Here is a 20,346-nt window from a genome sequence, read left to right on the forward strand (position 1 = left end):
TCATTAGTTAAGTGATTTAAACATCATGAATTTTTGCAGTGATGAAAGTATTTTTTTTTTTCAAATTGGCTTTTTAGTGGGATTCCCAGTGGATAAAGTTATAAACTAGGACTGTAGAGAACAGAGTTCAAATCCCCACTCAGCAGTGGAAACTCACTGGTGAAGTGGAACTGGAAAAACCTTAAATATCTCTGTTACCTTGAAAACTCTGTTAGAGTCACTTTAAGTTGGTTCTGACATGACAGCACAAAACATCAGCAGTGGGCCTTCTAGTGATAAGTATTTAAACCTCACAATGCTTTGAAAACTCATGCTAACAGTATTCAGATTCAGAACTCAATTTCATTCTCATGAACACAGGCATTCTTTTCTGTTTGTTTATTTATTTATTTATTGGACTTATATACCGCCCCATAGCGCTACAAGCACTCTCCGGGCGGTTTACAATTTTAATTATACAGGCTACACATTGCCCCCCCCAGCAAGCTGGGTACTCATTTTACCGACCTCGGAAGGATGGAAGGCTGAGTCAACCTTGAGCCGGCTACCTGGGATTTGAACCCCAGGTCGTGAGCACAGTTTTAGCTGCAGTACAGCGTTTTAACCACTGCTCCACGAGGCAGATGTAACTTGACACTAGCAATCTTATTTTTATCAGCACTTGATGCAAAGGACATACCAAACAAATGTTCTACAATGTTTTACATTAAGTATTTCTTACAAACCACTATTGAGAGTTTAGAGCTGGGTCAGCTGAACAGCTCAAGGCAGATGACTGTTTTCACATTTTATAAATTCCAAGAATTTAATCAGTAAGAGCTGATTCTTTAGAATTTTCACTATTAATTTCTTCCTTCTACTGTGTGCTTTATATTCCTTGAGAATCTTGACTTCATTTGAAAATGTCTTTCTAGTAAAGGCAATATGTATCAGAGGTCTGTATCTTAAAAAAATGAAATATGCAGCACTTATGATGGCAAGGGCTACCTAGCAGTCTGTTTTCTGTGCCTGTTAGCATACATGAAGCTGTCAGGTTACCACATCCAAGTTTCCAGTTGAGCCAAATTGGCACCTGACACATAGAGGATTCATGGCAATAGAGCATAAAGATACCAGCCTTTGCTTGCTCCCCAGATGCGATTTGTGTTTCAGAAAGCTGGAAGATTTCCGACACAGTTCTCTCAATAGAAATATGCTAAAAATATGAATTTAAATGGCCTTGGTTGGGTGAATATATGAAGAGGAGAAATTGTACCAGCTTTATGAAGAAGTCAGCATTGCTTCCTCTCACTACAAAGCAATGAGCAAATGTAGTTACAGCAAAATGTTTGCTTCTTTTTGCCTCAGAAATAATTAATCTGCTATCTGCATTATTTCCTGTTTGTTTCCTTTGACAGATTGTTCAGTTTGACCTTGAAAAAGCTCATCATGCTGAAGGAGATGGATAAAGATCTAAACTCAGTGGTGATTGCAGTGAAATTGCAGGTATCCATCTTGAAGGCGCAAAGGGGTTCCAAGCTGTGTATTGACCTCATCAGTTGCCAAGCCCACCAAGCCTGGGGAGCTTTGGGGGAAAACTCGTTTTCCTTTGTCTTCATGTTTGGTTCCAAATTTTCCAGAACCTGCTATACCTAGCATCCGAAAGCAGAAGAGCAACACATGGGCTATATAGTTTCCTGTGTACTGTTTAAGCACGTGAGTGTCAGAGAGGTGAAGGAACAGGAACGCAGAGTATGATGCTATGTATGTATATAGCATTGCATTTCTGAAGTGATTGCCATTCCCTTCATCTCCCTCTGCTTCCATCTATGGGGGAAAGTACTTCAATTAGGGGATCACGGGATATTTTCCAACTCAGTAAGTAGGGAACATAAAGAGCCAGCTACCTGCCCTGACTTCTGCTTCTGTTGCTGCTACAGAGGGCCAAAGATACCATGTGGGATCCTTGAGCACCTCCCATGGGGAAACAAAGTGCTCCTGGGTGCGAGGTTTATCTTGTCTCTCTGTTGTTTTCCTTTGGAACGGACGCAATGTCTGATTTCCAGATTTGAGTTTGCAGTTGATTGTATGGGCATCAGTGTGATGTAGGGGTTGAGTCTTCCAGTGAGATGACACTCACTGACATTGACCTCCTTTCCAACTTCTACATGGATCTCAGAATAAGTCAGATCCCTGGATCAGTGAAGTTGGTGCTGCTGTCCTTGTTCCTGCGGTGTGTTCTTTGGAGTTGTTATGATCTCAGCCAGAGTAGCCAGCTTCAAATCAACATGCTTGAAGACTAAAAGCTGTTAAACGTGCCTTTTGTAGGGTTCAAAGAGGATCCTGAGATCCAACGAGATTGTGTTGCCAGTCAGTGGACTTGTGGAAACAGAGCTGCAACTGACCTTCTCTTTACAGGTAAGTGCATTTCAACTCCATGCTGGTGCTTTGAGATGTAGAGTATACTGTGCTTTGCAGCAGGGAGCTTTGTGCACAGATATTTCTCCAAAATATGCGAGTAAAAGAATATTCTGAGGAGATCTTGATAGTGGCAATCCTAGCTTTGGCCAGTATGTTGTTTTATAGTATTTGTCGCCATAACAGAGCCTGACTGGCTTGTGGGAACAGTTCCTAAGGGTATCCTCAGCAACTGCTACTGAGTTTGCTCTTGACTAACTTGCGTGACATGGAACAGCGCCGTGTGTAAAAATATCAAAGACTAGGACATGAACTATTTTTCATGAACTTTTGTGAAGTTTTTCAGGCGCACAGAGCAGCCATTCTCAGCCTTTTTTTGCCATGGCCCTTTTAGGAGTTCTTCTCAGGTTCCAGAGCCCCCTGTCACACCAGGACACAACACAAACAGATGAATCGAAAAACAGAATAGACCATTTCCCAGTCTGTGGCCCCCTTCAAATACACCAGGGCCCCCACTGAAAATGACTGCTGCAGAGAGTAATTTTAGTACACAAACATGGGAAGGAGGGGCATATCAAAAAAGTGAAAGCTCTACTAAAGCAGCATCAGTCTTGCAACCCTATCCCATGATCCCCTTCTGAGCAATAAGAGTGTTGAACGTGGAGCATATACTTGGAGGAGCTTTGGATGCTCCAATTTTCACTCCCAGTCGTCTCTGACAGCTTGATGCACAGTATGGTGCATAGAGAAGCCACTCTAAAGTTTCTATACTTGACTTATTTTTCCCAGCAAGAAGTTTAATAACTGTAAAGTACCTGGGGATTTTAAAGGAAGGTTGTTGTGAAATTGGAAATGTTACTACACCCACACTTCCCATCTCCTTGGGAAGCAGCGCCACATTTTACCTGCTGGGTGCCTAATGTGTTACCTTTTCAGTAATACGAGATATTCATGTAATGTGCTTAAAGGCCTCTCTCCAATGGATTTCTTCTCCTTCCCACTTTCCTCCAGAGGAAGCATTGAACTCTTTTTCTTTCACACTTGTTATCGTCACTGCTTGGGGTGGAGGGTTGCCTTTTTAGCGCGTTCGAAATGTAGATATGAGATAAGGGAGAATGAATTTCTGTTATGCTTCTCCCCTTCTTTGTGACATTCAGTCTATTTGCTAAGCTGTTTGGATGATTGGGAAGGTAGAGCTGAACCTGGTTACTTTGGAGAATGTTTGTGAACAACAGGTTTTTCCAGAACAACTGAGGCGGTGCCTGTTTCTGGGCCCAGCTGTCTCTGGGGAAAAGCAAGATTTTGTGCTGCCCAGTCTTGCAGTCCATGCCTGTTATGCCAATGATGCGACTGCCCTTGACAGTTTCTTTCTAAGAAACAACAGGCAACTAAGCAGTGATGTAGAGTGCATCCATTCTTGTCTCAAAATCTATGAACATTTATTCCAGTATCTCCTCATTTGAGCACTATAAATGCATAAGAGTATAGGTTTAAAACCGGTTTTTCACTGCTTTGGGTAATAGTTTTGTCAGCAACAGGGTGGGTTGAAATTAATGATTTTTTTAAAATTTAAAAATCAGATTTAAAAAATTTACATCAGCTTTTTTTTATTTAAATCAAATTTATTTTAATGAAATGCTTTTGGAAGAAAAATCTATGTAAAGATAGTTTTTTAGCATGAGGCTATATATTCATGCAGTATTTACATTTTTGGTAAACTAATTCAGTTAATCCAAGCTGAGATAACATGCAGTTTTTCACACTAAATATGGTATAAAATAAACAAAGTTCAGGAAAAGACATTAATCCTGTTGGTTGTTTTGCAGATCTGTATACAAACAATGAACTCATTATCTCAAATTCTAGTTTTGAAGATAGTTTGGAGTGATATACATGTAGTGAAATCTTCATCTGGTTGCAAATATTAAAGATCATAACTGTAATCAAGAATGTGTCTTTAGATTTAAAAGTCATGATTTAAATTGAGTCTTACTGACGTGACTTGGTTTAAATCAAATCCACTCTGGTCAGTAAGGATTATGTGTATTTGAAAATACTTGGTAGACGGCACTGTTTTGAAGCTATTTGTTGTGACCTCCCAATATGATATAGAAACAGATCAGTGTTCTGAACAAATATTTGTCTGGTCAGGAGTCTGAAAGCTTACAGTTTGTGCTGGAATTTGGCTTTTTGAAAGATCCTAACATCCCCGTTTGCTTTCCTCACTATGAGACATGGCTCTTCTGCGTATGTTTGGCCTGCTGCCTGTTTGTACGCCACTTCCTTTGGTTTCCTTTTGCAGTATCCTCACTTCTTGAAGCGCGACGCCAACAAACTGCAGATCATGTTACAGAGAAGGAAACGGTATAAAAACAGGACCATTCTGGGCTACAAAACTTTGGCTGTTGGCCTTATCAACATGGCTGAGGTGAGACGAAAGGACAGACTACCAGGCTTTTGGTGGAAATTCGTAGAGGTGCCTGTTGCAGATGCCAAGTAGATCTGTGAGGGGGACTGGGTTTTTGAAGCGGTTCCTTTCCCCCGAAATTGTCTGTGCACCCCATCTTCACTTTTCTGTTTAGTTCATAATAGGAGTGAGCTTTTAGATTTGGGTTTAGGTTGGGGCACGCTTCATGCTGTGACAAATTTATGATATCTTTATATTTTTGCTAGATGGCAGTCATTTGGAAGATTGTCTTTAATGTTGCCAACCTCACTTTTGGGTTCTGTAGCTTTCTGGAGATGCTGTCAGGTGTTGCAACCCCTTCATTATCATGGTTCTCCTCGCGGATTAAGGGTTCTGGGTCTGTTTTAAAACAGCCATCTGCTTTTTGTTTTCTAGGTTATGCAGCATCCCAACGAAGGGGCCCTGGTGTTGGGACTCCACAGCAATGTGAAAGATGTTGCCGTCCCTGTGGCTGAAATTAAAATATACTCTCTTTCCAGTCAACCAATAGATCATGAAGGGCTCAAATCAAAATTATCTGGTAAGAACCATCCTGCTTTTTTTTTTCCTATATGGACCTAAGCTGGCTCACAACATAATTTTTTTTAAATGATGAATAGTTTAAAACACTATAAATTATAGTTTATACAACCTTTTACACAAGTCATTGCATTAAAATCACTCAGAATAAACAGAGCTAAAAACTCAAGAACAACAAAAAAAGAAAGACTTCACCGACCGTTAAAAAGGTTCATGTGGCTTATAATTCTTGTGTACATTTCTGAATTTCGAGCAGTTCTAGCAGCTGAATGGGACAGGTATAAGAGAGAGTCCTTGAGAATAACCGGCGAAATGAATAGTATGGGACAGAATAGTATGGGAAACTCCAAGTCTCTAATGCATGCATTAGTTCCTACACGGTGTAGAGAGGTCTCGGTGCTTCCCTTGTGGGTCAGGGAAGTGGTCATCTTCCACCATGCTGGGAATCAAATTGCCCCCCTCCTTGCAACATTGATGCTGCACACACAATAGAAGTGAAGGAGGGTTCACAACAGACTGGCTTACAGCTGCTGCTCAGAAGACTGTGAGGTGACTCATTTGTCTTAATGTGTGTAATTTACAAGAAAGCAACCCCAATGTTCTTTGGATTCTAGTTCAGTAATGTCTCCTTTTTTTAAAAAAAAACAACAGCCTTGTTTTGACAATCCAGCTTAATACCTTCAAACACTGCTATATTTAGACTTGCATCTTGGAATTCTCAGCTTTATGGTACTGGCTGCTTAGGCAATAAATCTGGTTGCTAGGGAAACTGATGGAGATGTAGGCTCCCTGCTGGATTTATGCTGATATTTTGATTTATTACCAGTAGTGTCATGAGTGACCGGATGTGAGAGAAAGCAAGCTGAGAAATGAGATGAAATCATCGCTCTGCCCCAGTGCTGCTTGTGCATTTAGCTGAACAGAATAGAAATGGCCCACTTAGATGGAAAATATTTCATTGTAGGGGAGAAGACCACAACAGGCAACTGAATAAACTCTCCTACAGATTGATATGGTTAAATTGGTCCAGACTTCTAAAAAAATATGGTAATTTCTGCTTTTTGTTAGAGGAGAGAGAGAGATGTGTGTGTGGCATACATCTATGTATGGGTGTATTTCTGAGGCAGGTATCCTTTATCTTCCTCCCAAATAACCTTTGAAGCAGGTTTAGCAGAGAGCAAGCAGGAGATTCTAGTCCAGGGTCTTGCAAGAGAGCTTGATGGTGAGGCAGGGATTTTAGTCTGTATCTCACCAGTTCCCATCTAGTAGTCTGTGAATGATGATGAGACTTCACTGCTACAAACAAGGTTGGGATTGGTCACTTCTGTAACCTGTGATTGTGAGATGTAATACCTCCTTTGCAAATAGATTTCACTGATGAGAGCCTGGGCATGTTTAGAATGATTTGGGAGCAACGTTCCTTCTAATTATGGGGCTCTACCCCTCGTGCGTGTGACCAGAACCAAAGGGACTGAAAACAATGGCAGTTGGTGTGTGGAAGGGTGTAGAGTTGCGTGCGTGCAGGCGTGCACCTTATAGAGAACCTTGTTTGCGATCATAGCTACACAGTAAATGTCAGACTAGAGATGGTCTGGAGATTCTTCCACAAGACGAAGAGTAAAATGTACAACAAACACTGAAACTTGGCTTTGGGAATGCACGGTTATACTGTGCAGCACAGACTCCTGTGCCTTTAACTGAAACTGCTGTGGAATGTGGATTTATTGCTCAACCTTGAATACTGGTTTAAGATTGATGAGAAACCAAGTCTGGAATTTTTTTTGGTTGGAAAGGGGCTATTAAAGCCGATGAATAAAGACCAAGAAGTCGTAAAACACTTGAAGTGCAGAAAGCTAGAATACTTTTGTTCAACATTGAGAAGTGAAACTTGCAGATTGCCACCGCAATAAGTGAGAAGAGAAGTATAAGAGGGAGAAGAATTTCCTGGCAGCAGAATCTTAGAAGCTGGTTTAACATGTATTTGAAATTTATATGGTGCCTTAGAAACTTTTCCCCCAATGTTAACATTTGCTAGGTGGGCAGAGAAGACTTGATTGTGATGAAGAAACATTCTAGCTATTGAAGCCTGATCTTGACATTCCATTGGACAGTATTCCTCTAATATGAGAGTATACGTTTCATTACCTAACAGCTATTTCTCAGAGTAAAAGAGAGAAAAAAAGCTGAGTAGAATGTTAAAGCTCACTTGGATTGTCAGGTCACATGGCTCGCTCATTAATGTGCTGGAAAGGCGGAAGGGGAGCACTGTTTTTGCCCAGCTTATCTTGAGAGAGTATATTCATTGTGAAACTTCTGTTTAAAGTGATGGTTCAAGTATAGTTTTATACTTAGTCTTCCTGATCGTTTCCGCTGCATGTCCTGAGCTTAAGCTGTCGGCACTACATATTGGATTGGATTTGACAGACGGGTGTCTCAAGTTGTGCCGTTTTACTTGTAAACCGCATCCCTGGGAATGAACGATGAATTGTCAGTCTGATGAGAAATATCAAGTCTGAGAGTACCCAGGAAGGATGTGAAGATGCAGTGATTTCCAGACCTACTTAAACTGGTTGATCAAATTTGAATCGACCTTTTGGTTGAGGGTTTAACACAAAACGGATTTCACAGGGCTGGTTTCTTTATGATCCAGCGAATGCAAGTTCTCCAGGGATGCCCAGAAGGTTTGCAATATATTTTTGATCTGGGACTCCTAATGTGATAGTATGCAATGTACGCCATTTGGTATTTTTGCCAATTCAGAGTACTTAAACCTGACCTATATATGCAGTAGAGCAAAACGGTTGAATCATGAAATGGCCAGAGCCAATTGTTACCACTTCAGACAGCAGGAGAGGGGAGGCTTTTAAAAAAATGCTTCCCCACATGATTTTACAAGAACATTAGAGTAACCCCTACTTTTCTGCAAGTAGAAAATAGCATTCAAGGACAAGACGCTCCTCCTCAGATTAGCTTTCTCGCAACAGCTGCAGTGGAATGCTTTCGCGTCAGAACTAGTGTTCAAATATTGAAACAAAAATACATTTATTAACAAGGAATCTTTAAGGAAGATGACTTCTAATGGATCAGTATGGATTTGATTTAAATCAAATTGAATGAAATTTTAAAAACCCAGATTTTTATGTTTTTTTAAATTTAAATCATGATCCAAACCAATTTTTAAAAATTGATTTTTTATCAATTTTCTGATAGATTCTCCCTCTTTTGTACAGTATATTACAGTATTTATCAAAGGGCTAACCACTTCATTTTATTGGAATTATCTTCCAGGGGTGTGCGCATGTTTAACATATTACAAGGAAGTTCTTTAGTGATCTAGCACACTGGTTCTTAACCTTGGGTTACTCAGGAGTTTTGGACTGCAACTCCCAGAAGCCTTCACCACCAGCTGTCCTGACTGGGGTTTCTGGGGGTTGCAGTTCAAAAGCATCCGAGTAACAAAGGTTAAGAGCCACTGATCTAGCGCATGGGACTCTCAATTTTCTTGACATATAAAATATGTAAACATAGTGCATGGTGACAAATGGGGGCGGGCAGTGGAGGGTGAGATGCAGGTTCTCCTAATGGAGCAAGGATAGCCTTCCACAATCAAACTGTTATACGGCACTGTCTTTGTACATTCTTTTCTCTTGATTCTCCACACTGGGGCAAGTTGGCTTCAGTTGTGTATATGAAAATACTTTACATTTCTGTCTTTTAGATCGCTCCCCTGATATTGATAATTACTCAGAAGAAGAGGAAGAGAGCTTTTCTTCTGAACAAGAAGGGAGTGATGACCCACTTCATGGACAGGTAAGCTTTCCATTCACCTAGCTAACTCCTTCTTCTGCGAGGATTGAATGTGGATAGCTCAACAGTAAAAATTTCTAAAAGAGGACTTCTAACGGAGCTGAGGAATGTTTGCACCTACCCACCCGTGACCACTCCCAAGTTTCTGTTTCTCCAAAGGAATAATTTTAAGGGAAAACCATTTGAGGAAAATTGCACACTCTCAAAAACAAGACGTTGGCTAAAGCTGTTCAAGAGAGAACAAAGTGTAACGCAGGGGACTTCTAATGGCAAAAAATCTATGGAAGCGAGCTAATGGAGAAAGAAGGCTTTGTGAATTCAAGAGGCTGAGAGGGCAGAGGCTACCCAAACAGCTTTTTCTAGTGTTGGCCATATAAAGAGTCCTCAGACTTCTCACTGGTGTTGAGAAAAATGCCCCGAGTCAAGCTCACAGCCCCTTTAGAGCCTTGTCAAAATTCAGACTCAAATTGGTAAGGGGCTGAGATTTTGCCCCATTTTGGAGAGCCCAATGTTGAATTTGTTTTCATCAACTTTTTCAGAATAGTCATCCATTGCGCATGTACAGTTGTGCTGTTTAGGACTGTGGAGTTGGGCGCTGCTTGCTTTCTGAAGCAGCTGGTCCATCTCTTTCCCCATAGGATTTGTTTTATGAAGAGGAAGACCTGAGGAAAGTCAAGAAGACTCGGAGGAAACTGACCTCAGCTTCTGCAATTACTCGGGTGAGTGGTGTCGAAAGAGGGCTCTTGCCCGCGGGAGGGGTCCTGGTCCAGCCTCCCTTGTTTTGTCTGCCATTCCACTGCCATAAACAAGGATAATTACATGATTGTATTTCCATTGATTTGGAGAAAATTGTTCACATGATTGGAGAGGAACATGTGGCTCACACAGTACTGTATATGAAAATTTAAAGGTCTGCTGGTTTGCATGCATTTGATGCTTTCCGGTCAGAGCAGTCTCCTCTTCCCCCCCCCCCCCCCCGCTGCGATATAGCCTTACCTGCCTGGTTGACTCTTGTTCCACTGCCAAGATACAGGCTTGCCAGCTGGCCTTTGCTGACTTTGGATACTATGCCCCAAAATATGTAAGTTTGTTTACGTGCACTTAGATTTATTCTGGACTACTACTTTGCAAGTCAATAATTGTTTAGGAACACCCTGTAATTATCAGGTAGAATAAAAGTACCCTCCAAGTAGGTTCACGTAAGTGAAACAGAAGTGTGAAAATGTCACTTTCGTAACTCGAGAAAGCAGCAAATGTATTATGGGATGTAAATTTTGTGTGTGTGTGTGTGTGTGTGATCGTTTCAGAGCTCTGTGCTGTACTTTTAAAGTATTTCAGCAGCTGAAATGCAGTAGCCAAGACATCTTGTGATAGAGCCAACAGTTGGTTCATTACCAGCTTCCCTCTACCTCTGGCAGTAAAAGCAGACCTTTCAGGTGGCCTTGATTCACTTGTAAATTAACCACTTCCATATCGTTTTCTTCCCCCTCCCCTTTTGTCCCCAGTAAATTTGTCTGCGTTGCTCTTTAATGCTGAGCTTTAAATGCATGTCTTTGAGCACTACCTTTTTTGGGCTGCCTTCATGAAATACTCCCATGGTGAAGATGAACCCCTGAGCGAGCCACACTCTGGTCAGGTTTTGCAAGCTAAGCAGGGTTGCTCTGGGTGTCAAGAGGTCTGAAGAGATTGGCGTTTGGGCAACTGCAAGCCTTCTCCCTCTTCTTGCCTATCTCCCTGTGTTTCCCTCAACAGGCCGCTCACCTCCTTGTTACCCACTTCAGTGGACAGAAGTACATGGGCTTCATGCATAGTCTTTTTTCTCTCTGTGTCCCAACTGCATATTGCTATGATGTTCTGGTGTACCTGTCCCAATCAGGTCCATCATCTGCTATGACACAAATGCTTGAGTTGTGGAGTCCCTTTTTGTATTGTTTATCTCTTGAGTGATAAGGTTAGCTTTTTAGGTTAGCTTTTTTAAAATGTGCTTTACTTTTCCAGCGTATATAAGAGAGTGCACGTGCCTGACATAGTTGCTCCGTAGATGTTTTTCTAACAGGTAAATGGTCCCTCTTTTTCACAGCAGCCAAATATTAAGCAAAAGTTTGTGGCTTTACTGAAGAGATTCAAAGTATCGGATGAGGTAAGTATTGGCTACATTTATTACACCTCTTTTCCCATAGCTGTAATTTCTGCTTATGTTGCAAAACTTGTAGAAAATAGCCACATTGCAACAAAATTGGTACAAAATGTAGCCAGAAGTGTTCTAATGGGAAGAACTCAAGCTTGGTAGCATTAGGTCCTGGGTTTCAGTCTTTTCCCTTCCAGCTAGGGCTGGGATAGACTAGCACCCTGGAGAACCGCGTCCAATAAGCTTTTGCAACAATGGTTCCTAACTTTGGGTTCCCAGATGTTCCTGGACAAAACTCCCAGAAGTCTTTTCACCACTATTTGTGCTGGCCAGGGTTTCTGGGAGTTGTAGTTCAAGAATGGAATGGCCTCTATCATTATCAGAGGTTCCTTTTTTTCTTCTAGAAACTATGGTTTGAATGTATATATTTGTGCCACTGTGGAATAAAATGTTAGTCTAGGAGTCAATTCAAATCACCTTTTGAACATGAAAATTTACTATGGATTGTCCATGGTAAACCACTCCTTAAATGTCTTACAAACCTCAAAAAAGCTATGAGGGTCCCCGTAAGTCGGAAAGGATTTGTTGGCCCATGGACAACAGCAAGCTGTGCCTGCAGACAGAGAAAAACTCTTCCAGCTCCCCCGCTGGAATCGCATTCTGCAGTTACAGAGTAGGTCGCTTCTCTATTCGTACTGATAATTACGATACCCGAGGCAATATCGTTTTCTGCCTGCAATCTGAAAATAGATGGAGAATCTGGCTGCAGTTTCCAGGCAGAACAGTTTGGCTGGCTTAATAATGAGGTCATGAAAACGTTGTCTTAGAATATGCCGGACATTGCAGGGTAGTTGAATGAGAAGTAACTCCTCTAAGAAGCAGATGAAATCTGGATAGTGCTTAATGACTGGGAAGAAATAGTACATCCCAACAGTTAAGCTTTTCTCGAACAGGTTGGCTTTGGCCTTGAGCATGTTTCCCGAGAGCAGATCCGGGAGGTCGAGGAGGATTTGGACGAGCTCTATGACAGCTTGGAGATGTACAACCCAAGCGACAGCGGGCCCGAGATGGAAGACACAGAGAGCATTCTTAGCACACCAAAGCCAAAACTCAAGTAAGTGCAGCTGGAGAGCCTGCTGCTCTCTCCTTTGTAATGCTTCTCTTTCTGTGGAAAGCCTCTCAGGCTTGAGTGGGTTGAAGAGTCCTCCTTCTCGGCGCTTCAGGAAAAAAGAACAGTTCCCCTGTGAGAGCCGACTATCCCACTTGTCACCCTCCTTGGGTTCAACATACTGCTGACCTGCAACAGGGGTTGAGTTGGAAGCAGCAATTTAGATTAGGTCAGTGGATAATGGGCATGCCCGTCTGGCCTCTGCCTTGCCACCCTGAAATGCAGAAACGTGAAAATAAAAAAAAACTTCCAAGATTTTTAGGAGGCCAAATGTTATGGCAAATAGAATGTGTATGTTGTGGGGGGGCCTCACCTTACGTCCCACCTCGTGCAACATCGGAGTGGCTGAATAGAGTGGAGCATGCTGGCACCCATCGCAGCCAGAATGTAATAGAAGAAAGGAGAGGTGGACTTGTACGTAACAGCAAGAGTGTCTATCTTTGAGCTGCCTTCCAGGATGGCATGTCCTTTTCCACTGTACCCACTAATGGAGCTCTGTGAACAACCATTATGTTCCAAAAATGGCTCACTCATTTCAAGAGTGTGGAAAATTGAAAGCAGGAGGGGTGAACTTGCAGCTTCCTGGCTTTAAGAATTAACTGTTCTCTCTTTTCCTTTATTTCTACAGAATCATTTTAGAGGTTAGCTTTTAAATGGGTTTTAATCTTTGTGGCTAGATCATGTGACAACCCTGGCAAAAACAGTCCCCTGCCTCATCAGCCGGGGGTGGAGGTGTCTCCAGGAGGCATTGTGGGTTCCTTTAAAAAAAAAAAAAAAAACCCAGACAGTCCAAACCAGATGTCTTCCATCCCCAATTCCTTTGAGTCCCATATGTGGAAGAAAAGGTGCTTGAGAAGTCAGCTTAAAAAATAGTTAGGTTTGTGAGGCATATTTCTATGGAAACCAGGAAGAAACCGCTTGAGTGAGTTAGGTCTCTGCCTGCAGAGCCAAAAGTTGAGAGTTTGATTCCCCACTGTGCCTTCTTGACAAGGACTGGGTTCAATGGGAGTCCCTTCCTGCTTATAGATTATAAATACCTGCCCATTGGCAATTTTTAAACAAGTCATTGGACTTGACCTCCCGCTACAAAAACAGTGGAGAGAGAAAAGGACACAGAACAAATTTATGAAGAGTATTTGTATCCTGCCTCTCTAAGCCAAAGAAAGTTAATGATATTACAGAGAGATTTATACCGATGAGGCTGCTGCAATAATGAAACGACAGAAGCATAATGCTCCTCAATTAATCAAAAACAGATGAATCAATTAAGCAGCAGTAGACTGAGAACAAAGTAGCAGAAATAATAGCGCCTAGCCAGAGAAAGTGGTTGCTTCCGACTCAGAGAATCCCAAGTCTCCTCTGGAAAAAAAATCAGGCAGAAGGCTGAACAAAAGGGACTGGTGTGAACCTCCAGGCCTTTGTGTCACTGTTGGAGAGCTGTGTCTCGATTGTCCCCCTGGTGTTGCCCCTATGTGTCCAACAGTGGGGAGACTCTAAGCTGTGCCTCCAAGGGAGATCTTCAGTGATAGTGGAGGCTCTTGAGGGGAGATACAGCGGCGGTCTGGCTCTGCTGGGCTTGAAGGGCTTCAGAGCCGGGACAGAGAACATACCCCGACTCTGTGTTTAGCTGACAGGGTTCCATTCTTCCTTCAATCGGGAATGTGAGAGTGAAAGTGGGTTGTCGGGTGGAACCTTCCCTTCCCTACAGTCTGGACCGGCAGGAGCAGTCATAGTGCTGTCTTTGGAAAAGTATTCCAGCTGCTGGAGAGAGGATCCGTTTTGGTCCAAGCAGTAGGACACACCCGAGAACATCGGGGCCCTTCCCATGTCCTGGATTCTTTCTCAGGAGACTCCCTTCCTGTCCCTGAGAAATCAGAGTTCTCGGTGGAGGGGTCTTTTTGATCAAATAGTAGAATGGAGTCAGATTAAGAGGAGTCGTGTACGAAGGTGCAAATGGGAAGGGAGCCAGGGCCTGATTCCTTGATGCTCTCCAATCTTGTATCAGGATATGGAAGCTATACCCTCTGCTGGTAGGCTTCTCTACTATGGCTTGGTTTCCCCTTTTATTAAAAAAATTATTTATCTCATGCTCTGGGAAAGAGAAAGCTTAACCAGATTTTCCTTTCAGCTGAGGGCAGCTCAAATAGGATTGAGATGCTCCTCTTGCGGTATTATTTTCCTTGGTAGGTACCTGAAACAAAATCAGAGCTGTTCGGAAACAGATGAACATTATAAGCCATCCATACCAGAAAGCAGTTGTTGTTTCCCCATCTGCTAAGGGGTTGGAAGGCTGTGCAATAAAAGCACCGTTGCTTGATCCACCCGCTCACTCCCTGGCGTTCCTGCCAGGACACATTCCACAGCCAGCCTTTCTTCTCGGCCGCAGCCAGTTTACTGCTCTGTTCTGTTCTAGGCCTTTCTTCGAGGGAATGTCACAGTCAAGCTCCCAGACTGAAATTGGAAGCCTTAACAGCAAAGGGAGCCTTGGCAAGGATGCCACCAGCCCAGTAAGTAGTGATGGGGAAGGAAATATCTTGGGTTTGGGAGTGATCCATAATCCAGCTTTATGGATTACAGTGGAACCAGAGAGGGAAACATCTTGACTTATTTCGGAAGCCATAGCCACGTTCTGCTGGTTGTACAGAACAGCATCTGCCAGCACCACAGTTACAGGCCAGCAGCTGGCAGCACTATCCCTGTCTCAGGGGGCAGAGCTCACCCTATCTTAACACTCACAGTATGTGTCCAGGAGGATCAAACTTAGCCTGTTGTAGCTGCAGGTGTGATTACGTACCTTCGTTTCTATTTCCAGGAGGGTGGAAAGTGCCAGAGGGAGGCAATGGGTTGGATGTAGCAAGAACAGTGATATGTGGTTGTGTAGTTGTACGATGCTGCACGTGTCCCAAGCATTTGGCCGAAAGCTGTGAAGTTACAGGCAAGACTCTTGAAGAGAGCAAAAACCTGTAACTCGCAAGGCTCTGAAAAACTTCTGCCACAGCTTTTGGGCTTATCAGTGGGCCAGATATCACGTGATGCTCAAGAACGATGGTCCTGTGAAACGTGCTTAATAATTTACGAACAACAATCATACCTGTTTTTCATTTACTTCTGCATTTTCAAATAAAAATTTCTGGGCTCAGGAGTGCTGAAAATTATTAACATGAATGATAGTGCTTTATTGGTACAGCCTGTTGTTGATGGTGCTATGACAGTTGCAACTGAGGCCTAGTAAAAAGGGGGGTGGAATATTGCTCCCATCACTGAAGATCTTTCTTCTAGTATCTTTAGCAGCTCCAGCCTGGAGGGGTTAGGCACCTCTTGTCTGAAAGCTGGATTTCCCAGCCATGGGAACATAAAATGTTGTTCACAGTCGTGTTGTGGTCAAGTAAACAGAGAATCTTGATTGATGACTGACATGAGAAACATCTCATTCCGTGACTACAGATGTGACCCTTTGGAGTCACAACTTGCCTGATTCCCTCCCCCTTCTCTCTGTCTTTGTCTCTCTCTCTCTCTCTCTCTCTCTCTCTCTTTCTTTCTTTCTTTCTTTCTTTCTTTCTTTCTTTCTTTCTTTCTTTCTTTCTTTCTTTCTTTCTTTCTTTCTTTCTTTCTTGTTGCTGTGCTGCATCCAGATGGAAGCATCTGTTGGGGACAAAATGAAACCTGCCCGGAATAAACATCTAGATGACAGCATTAATGAGACAGACACGCTGGTAAGCAGACTTCTCTCTTAATCCTAGTTGCAAACATCACTGTTAGGACCACTGTCTATTTTTCTTTTTTAATGGTGGAGACTCATTCTGAATGCTCCTGTTCTGCTATCTAGGAAGGGAATGAGCAAGATACATTTGGAGACTCGCCGGCCACCTTAATTATCCCAGAGAAAGTCAAGACGCCCATGAAGACCAGCAAAGGAGAGTTTCAGAGCATGGCATCACCTAGGTGATTATGCATCCGATGTTGTATGCTTGGTTGTGTTCGCTCTGTTCCTCTGGAAACTGTTCAAGCTGTCTGAATGCCTAAATATATAAAATACCACCCACTGAACATGGATCTCCTAATTTCTTTGACAGGGCAACCATTAACTTGTTTGTAGCAAAAGGGGATGCGCTAGGTCCGAAAAAGCTCTCTTCTTTTATGCTTCAGTGCTTGCAGGAATTTTGCTTAAAGGAGGGGGAAAAAACCAGATTTTGATGAGTGAGCAAAATTATCAATGAGGAACTTACCCAGATTAACCGAAGGAGCTTGTAGGCACTTCCACTTTGCTCCACATCAGCCTAGGGGGGTGGAAAAGCAGAACAAGAGACCCTAACCTCCAGGGGTTCGAGTGGCAGTGGCTAAGGGTCAGAGGAAGACCCAAGGAACGAATATAAGTTAGCGAAGGCAAAGAGAGTTTAGACTACAGGGACTTGGAGAGAGAGAGAGAGAGAGAGAGAGGATTACGTGGTTAGACTTTGAGGAGGAATTTGGTGGAAGGAAGGAGAGGCGGCATCAGCCCTGTTTATGTTTGAAGTGCAAAGGGTAGCCAGTGGAGAAAGATGAGAGCTGGAACAGCAGGAGTGGGAAGCAGAGCAAGAGTGTTTTTTTCTGTTGGGGCGGAGGTGTGGACCTACGATGGAGATTTTACCCCGTAGCAGCCCTTAAAAGACCTCAGCTGCCCCCACGGTTTCCTTATGTGCCTCTGAAGGTTCAGGCTGCCTCCCACAGGTTTCCTAAATTCTAGGATCTCTTGTGAAGGCTTTCCTAGCTACTGCAACAAGATTTGGAAGTAGCCACTGTGCTGAAAAGCACCAGTTGCCCCCTTTGGTGGAGTCTTCGCCTGTCGTGGGAAGAATGATGTGTGGGCTTCTCCAGCTGTCGAAATGCTTTCCTCAGTTGAATTTTTTAAAAAAAGCACCAGCATTGAGCCTCGGTCTTTCTAGTATTACTGCTTTGAATACCTTCCTGCTTTTCCAGCCTCCGGAGGACCATTTGACACCCCCCCCCCAAATGCATTGTGCCATTACAAATACTTTCTTCCCCTTCGCTTGCTCCTTGTTGACTGGGATGTGTTGCCTCTGCCGTCCCCTCTGGTGCTTGGGGAGACTGCAGATGACTGCATCTCAGATGCAATACGTTCCTTTTCCAGGCCCTGCTGCTTCTCCCCGTGCAGAGCAGATGCTTATTAGGAGACATGCTCAGCGGCACCATATGTTTGTTTGCTCAGCTCTCCCTCTCTGTTTCCTTTGCTGATTTTCCTTGTGCTGTTATGGCAGCAGCGGCGGCGGCGGCGGCAGCTGCTGCCTCACTGCCCACTCTTTACCAGGGGCAGCGGTTCTCAGAGTGAACCACATGGTTTTGTCCTTGAGTTTCCACCCTTTGCCTAATGCCTCAGACAGTAGCAAAAGGTTGGATGTGCCTTTGGGCTCCTCTGGGAAAAGTCACTGATGGGGAGTGGGGTGGGCTTTTCTTTCACCGTTGTATTCCAGGCTGAATCTGCTTTGGTTTGCAAACTGAGCTCTGCTCTCAACCTGCTGGCATCACAGATTCCCCCAAGACCTCCACTTGTGCCTGCCATGAACTCTGAACAGCAGAAACTGGAGGCTGTGTCTCTCCTTTCTCCTTCAAACAAAGCAGATTTGGCGAAAGCCTTGTTTCTAGGAGCTGATCTTCAGAGGGGCGCCTCCTTCCCCATGGATTGGAGGGCGGCCGATAGCTAGTCAGAAGGCTAAGTAGTATTAGCAAAAGGGACGGCTGCCTGTAACTGTGCCAGGGCATTGAAGTCGCACCCTTTGATGACTGGAAGACCTGAAAGACCCCAGGCGTTCCCAAGCATATTTCTTTTTCTTTGCAGTAATAAGAGCTGGGCATTTTGCCCCGTGGGTATGTTAGTTTTTTAAATAAAGGAAGCATAAGTTTTGGGGCCTTTGTAGTAAACGTCTGTACAACTTTTGGAATAATTTATTGTCCTGACTTGGTGGAGCTAGAAAGGGGCTCCAGGCTCCACTGCTTGAAGGAAACATCCATCTGAATCATATTTGCAAAACCTAGAAAGGGTTTTTTTTTTTTTTTAAGAACGGACTCGTTAGGCCATGTGTACTTACTTACCTTGGAGGAAAGGTTCTTAAGCCTCAGTCTCCAAGACAAATGCTCTGCCCCCCCCCCCCCACTGCGACTTGCTCTGTTTTCTCTCTTGGGTTCAATCAGTTGGCCGTCCCTGGAGCATTGATACCATCTTTCTTCTGCCCCCTAACAGCAAAATGGACAGTGCTGTGCACACGCCCCGGCAGAAGCGCAGTACCCCCCTCAAAGAGCGTCAGCTTTCAAAGCCCCTCAGTGAAAGGACCAACAGTTCAGACAGTGAACGATCGCCAGACTTGGGACACAGCACGCAGGTAATGTGCATCCAGAGCCTGCAAGGGTGAAGGTGTTATTCTTTTTTTAATAACTCCAAACAACCCCCCCCGCAAAGTTGGTATTTATTATACCCTCTGTTTTATCTCATGTTGATGAGCCATGCTTCAGAAACTGTAAAACCTTTCCTGACAGATTCCTCGCAAGATTGTTTACGATCAGCTGAATCAGATCCTCGTGTCTGACGCAGCACTGCCGGAGAATATTATCCTGGTGAACACTATGGACTGGCAGGGCCAGGTAGGAAGACGTTGGGCTGTTGCTGTGTTTCTCTTCCATCCCTTTCCCTGACTCGAGAAAAGAAAGGCCACTTGGGCAAGCAATTAACTAAGATGAAGAAAAGGGACGTGTGCTCAGACTTCTGCTCAAAATAACATACCATGGAATGGGACTTTGTCGAAACCTTAAGCCCACCGCCCTGATACTGCCTCTGCAAAGTTGTAGTTGCTGTGGAAGATGATGCAGCTCATTCATGCATGAACTACTTTGCAGCATAATGTTATATAAAGAGAGGTCTTGGCTCCGGAGATGTCCCCCCATGGTTGGTTGGGTTTTGTTTTTTTGTGAGGTTTTTTGCTAGAACTAAGAAAACAGCTAGGAATATCTGGTTATTACTCATCAAGAGTCAATATATTCTTTAGCCCTTAAAACCAATCCCTGCAAGTTCGGCTCTGGCTGAAACATATTAACCATGTTCCACAAATGTTGTTTGAGGTATTATAGAATTTTAATTTAATACTGGTGGGCAGAAGTGCTAAATTCGATCGGTGGCGAAGTTAGGTTCAGTGGCAGATGAGACTCCAAAGGGGAAGCCACAGTGTGATGTTTGCAGGGAGCTTTGAAGAGGGAGTCGTCCCCCTCCCAAAGCTTGGCCATTAAAATTCTTTCCAAATCCCCTCCTGCTTCAGAGTCCCTGAACATTGCTTTTATCTTAAATATGACCCTGGAGTCCTGAGGTTGGAAGCCAGATGTCTTCCTCTGAAGAGAAACGACCAAGTTCCAGAATTTGTTTCTGTGCTGGTTGCCGTGCAGGAACTGAATGTTTTTGGCAGTATAAAGAAAGCAGGGTGGGGTGGGGAGAGTGGATGCTGGAGAGAGGCCTTCTCAGGGTTGAGCATCAGAGGGCTGAGAGTTGTTGATGCCATTGAAACCCTTTTCATGTAATCCTCTGTCCCCAAGGGGCTGGAATCGTGCCCTTCAAAAAGCATGCTGGGAGTGGGGGAATCTTCTTGCAACAAATGAATCTGCCAGGCCCAGTATTTCTTGCCCTGTTTTGTCCCACTGTTCGGTTGCTTTTTTTTTCCTGCCTGCTGGGCCTCAGGAAGGGATATGTCTCAGATTTCTGTCATCCTAGCTGTAACTGTGGCATGTTAAGCTTGTATCCAAGGTGCTTAAGGGTGCTCAGTTACCAACCTTTTGTCTGAGGTCCTGTGGCCAGTGATTTCCTAATCTGGGAAGAGGGTTTTG

The 20,346-nt window shown here is 43.6% G+C and overlaps 1 protein-coding gene across 2 annotated transcripts in view; it reads left to right on the forward strand.

Annotated features, from left to right (window-relative positions):
* The window catches only part of PACS1 (phosphofurin acidic cluster sorting protein 1), a 64,153-nt gene that overhangs the window by 25,671 nt on the left and 18,136 nt on the right, over nucleotides 1-20,346 (forward strand). The window contains exons 2-14 of one of the 2 annotated variants that reach the window (XM_020797326.3): nucleotides 1,398-1,485; nucleotides 2,308-2,397; nucleotides 4,700-4,825; nucleotides 5,240-5,384; nucleotides 9,102-9,193; nucleotides 9,829-9,909; nucleotides 11,271-11,330; nucleotides 12,272-12,432; nucleotides 14,900-14,993; nucleotides 16,119-16,199; nucleotides 16,313-16,428; nucleotides 18,722-18,860; nucleotides 19,015-19,119. In XM_020797326.3, coding sequence (XP_020652985.3) covers nucleotides 1,398-1,485; nucleotides 2,308-2,397; nucleotides 4,700-4,825; nucleotides 5,240-5,384; nucleotides 9,102-9,193; nucleotides 9,829-9,909; nucleotides 11,271-11,330; nucleotides 12,272-12,432; nucleotides 14,900-14,993; nucleotides 16,119-16,199; nucleotides 16,313-16,428; nucleotides 18,722-18,860; nucleotides 19,015-19,119 — 1,378 coding nt within the window. The remainder of the gene's footprint in view (nucleotides 1-1,397; nucleotides 1,486-2,307; nucleotides 2,398-4,699; nucleotides 4,826-5,239; nucleotides 5,385-9,101; nucleotides 9,194-9,828; nucleotides 9,910-11,270; nucleotides 11,331-12,271; nucleotides 12,433-14,899; nucleotides 14,994-16,118; nucleotides 16,200-16,312; nucleotides 16,429-18,721; nucleotides 18,861-19,014; nucleotides 19,120-20,346) is intronic. The other variant, XM_020797327.3, reaches the window with a different exon arrangement.

The sequence above is a fragment of the Pogona vitticeps genome, chromosome 15 (assembly GCF_051106095.1).
Source record: "Pogona vitticeps strain Pit_001003342236 chromosome 15, PviZW2.1, whole genome shotgun sequence".
In the NCBI taxonomy this organism is placed as follows: domain Eukaryota; kingdom Metazoa; phylum Chordata; class Lepidosauria; order Squamata; family Agamidae; genus Pogona; species Pogona vitticeps.